The sequence below is a fragment of the Lactuca virosa genome, chromosome 4 (genome assembly GCF_052849685.1).
Source record: "Lactuca virosa cultivar CGN04683 chromosome 4, Lactuca_virosa_CGN04683_v6, whole genome shotgun sequence".
In the NCBI taxonomy this organism is placed as follows: domain Eukaryota; kingdom Viridiplantae; phylum Streptophyta; class Magnoliopsida; order Asterales; family Asteraceae; genus Lactuca; species Lactuca virosa.
Window position 1 is genome coordinate 24,389,636 of NC_136429.1, and position 2,686 is coordinate 24,392,321.

The 2,686-nt window shown below is 29.9% G+C and overlaps 1 protein-coding gene across 2 annotated transcripts; it reads right to left on the reverse strand.

Moving 5' to 3' along the window:
* Nucleotides 1–247: 247 nt before the first annotated feature.
* Nucleotides 248–1,364, reverse strand: LOC145109643 (protein PLANT CADMIUM RESISTANCE 2-like). Of its 2 annotated transcripts, XM_079046840.1 has the most exons (4): nt 1,145–1,363; nt 937–1,008; nt 569–781; nt 248–444 (listed from the first exon to the last, which is right to left on the reverse strand). In XM_079046840.1, the coding sequence occupies exons 1-4, from the start codon at nt 1,311–1,313 to the stop codon at nt 362–364; spliced, it is 537 nt and encodes a 178-aa protein (XP_078902966.1). In that variant the 5' UTR covers nt 1,314–1,363; the 3' UTR covers nt 248–361. The 2 variants fall into 2 exon arrangements, with proteins under 2 accessions (XP_078902966.1, XP_078902967.1); XM_079046841.1 differs by lacking the exon at nt 937–1,008 and having other exon boundaries at nt 1,145–1,364.
* Between the last annotated feature and the right edge of the window lie 1,322 nt (nt 1,365–2,686).

Genomic DNA, 2,686 nt, shown 5'->3' on the forward strand with positions numbered 1-2,686 from the left:
TGGTATAAATTTTTGTTTAGAGCATAATTTGTGTTGGTGTTGGGTCATGAGTATAAATCGGACCAAAAGCAGGTTTTCAGAAACTCTCAAAGGCCTTTTGGACTGTTGGTGTTGGGTCTCCCGGTGGTTGCCTATCTTTTGGGCTTTCGAGATGGTTAAGACTTAAGATATAGTATTTCCATATTAAAACTTCAATCATAAATTAGAGCAATTTCAATAAATAAAGGTTGTAATTAGACCATCAATGTGACCAAGGTAGATTTTCATTATAAACAAAAATAGATAATGTACACACATTATATCTTAAACCTTTATGCACTCATAAGTAATTCAAAGCTTTTTCAAACTTCATTACAAATAATTAACGTTTCATTTCCATGGGAGCGGGAGCAAACACTGGCATCATAACTCCGTTGTTTTGCCTCTCCATATTTCCATGCCATCCTGAATACATATTATTATAAACAAACATTACAAGAATTAGATTCTTTTATGGCAAATCAAATGAGAAGTTATATATATGCTTGTTGATTAGAAGGATTAATGAGGAAAAGTTATAATTAATTACCAAGAGACATGTCAAATCCTCGATGTTTGAGCTCACGATACTCTTGACACATTGCACATGGCTCACAACAAAAATGGACAAGACAATCGTTGCATGGTTCCTCGGGTAACAAGTATTGTTGTCTCATTTTAGACCGATACATACATGAATATATCCATTGACATCCTGTCAGTAGGAGAATAACCGTGTAAAGGGATCCGTGTACAGCACATGCTGCATGTTTTTACAATTAATTAGTTAACAAAAAAAGATTACACATCAAATCCACAAGGTACGCTAATTTTAACTTTCAGCAAATTCTACAAATGTAAATGAAATAGATAATATATATAATTTATGTCAAACTCGAGGTATATATAGACAGTTACATGTATTTCCCCTATCTACAATCTCGGCAATTTGTCCGAGAGGAATACAAGGGCACCAACACGTAATGCAACCTGTAGATTTGAAAAGGAGTGTGAAATATTAAAGAAAAAAAAACAAAAACTAACCTGTTTAATGTGTTTGTTTTACTTGCAAAGAAAGATAATAATAATTAATAAATACATGTAAGTTATATATATATAAGCTTACAATTTGTGACATCTGAACCACAATCACAAAGGCCACTAGACCATTGGCCAGTAGAGACCATGGGTGGAGGTGGAATACCAGGTGGGTATTGTGCCGGCGGTGGTGCCAATGGTGGATGGCCGTATGGTGGTGGTGGTGGTGGTGGATATTCATGGGAAGTAGAGTGCATGATTGAAAATAGTTTATGTTGCTTTATTGTATTGATGGTGACCAAGTATTGTGTACTAATATTTATAGGCACTAAGTTGGTGATGGATGTTGGTAAAGTCAAGATAAGGTATTCTATCATATATATAATTATGTATGCATCCTATAATAATAATTATAAATTATTCTGCTTATAAGGCCAAAATTTGGTATAAATTTTTTTTATTTGTTTTGTAATTTTTTTTTGGTGACATTGATCCAACTATTTATAATTCTAATAAAAAAACGAGTAGATGATTTTATTGGCATCTTTGATTTTTTTAACAAATATGAGTTTAAACATGAGTTAATTCTTTAACTTGAAATATTGATTCATGTTTTTTTTGATATATAGATGCAAGGATATTGTAACTTATGTAAATGAATTAATATTTTTAAGCGTTAAAATCACCTCTTAAACATAACTCACCATCCAAATGTATATAATATGCTTTATACAGTTGGTACAATCAATCATGTAAAGCATAAATTCTTATGTAAATCATTTTCATATAATATTTAAAATTTTATATTTATATTTTCATTAAATAGACATTAAAAATATCAAAAGGCATGAAACAGGATCAAATAGTTTTTTAAGAGGACAATGTCACTTGCTTGGTGTAATGGTTTTTGTTTGGTTGAATATATGATTAAATAATAACAAAAAATAGAAAAAATGTATGATGGATCAACGCCATTTAGTGTCAACGACATACAGTTTTGACCAAATTTAAGCATGGTTTAATACTGGAAAATCTAACTGGAATCAGAATAAAAACGGAATTAGAACCGTGAAAACTAGAATATGTAGAACTGGTTCGGGTTCCGGGTTTAAAGAATGGTTTTATCCGGGTTTGGTAATCCGGGTTCCAAGTGATTTTAAAACCGGTTTTTGTAAAAAGTTTAAAACATGCATATCTTATTTATTTGAATTCAGATTGTCATGCAGTTTTTTCCAACGCGTAGTTTAAAGTTTGTTCGTGATTTTAGGTTATAATTTTATCATTTTTTGTTTCATATTTATTGACTTACAGTACCCTAAATTTGTGATATCAAAGCTGAAAATTTTCAGTTTTTCAGCTTTTTTATTGTATTTTGTGAAAATTTTAAAACATGCATATCAAATTCATTTGAAGTTAGATTAGCATACGGTTTTTTCTAATGTGTAATTTAGAGTTTGTACATGCTTTTAGATTATAATTTTGTTATTTTTTAATTTCATATTCATTGACTTACAATCCCCTAAACTCTGTATATCAAAGCTGAAAATTTTCAGTTTTTCAGTTTTTTTTTTTTTTTTTTTTTTTTTTTTGTGTTTTGTGAAAATTTTAGAATATGCTATCTAATTCGTTT

What these genes read in the sequence shown, in the direction of transcription:
- LOC145109643 (XM_079046840.1), bottom strand. Translation starts at nt 1,313, where the DNA reads ATGCACTCTACTTCCCATGAATATCCACCACCACCACCACCACCATAC. An exon ending in TGGTTCAGATGTCACAAATT is followed by an intron (nt 1,009 to 1,144) that starts GTAAGCTTATAT and finishes TCAAATCTACAG; the next exon opens with GTTGCATTACGTGTTGGTGC. An exon ending in AGGATTTGACATGTCTCTTG is followed by an intron (nt 445 to 568) that starts GTAATTAATTAT and finishes ATATGTATTCAG; the next exon opens with GATGGCATGGAAATATGGAG.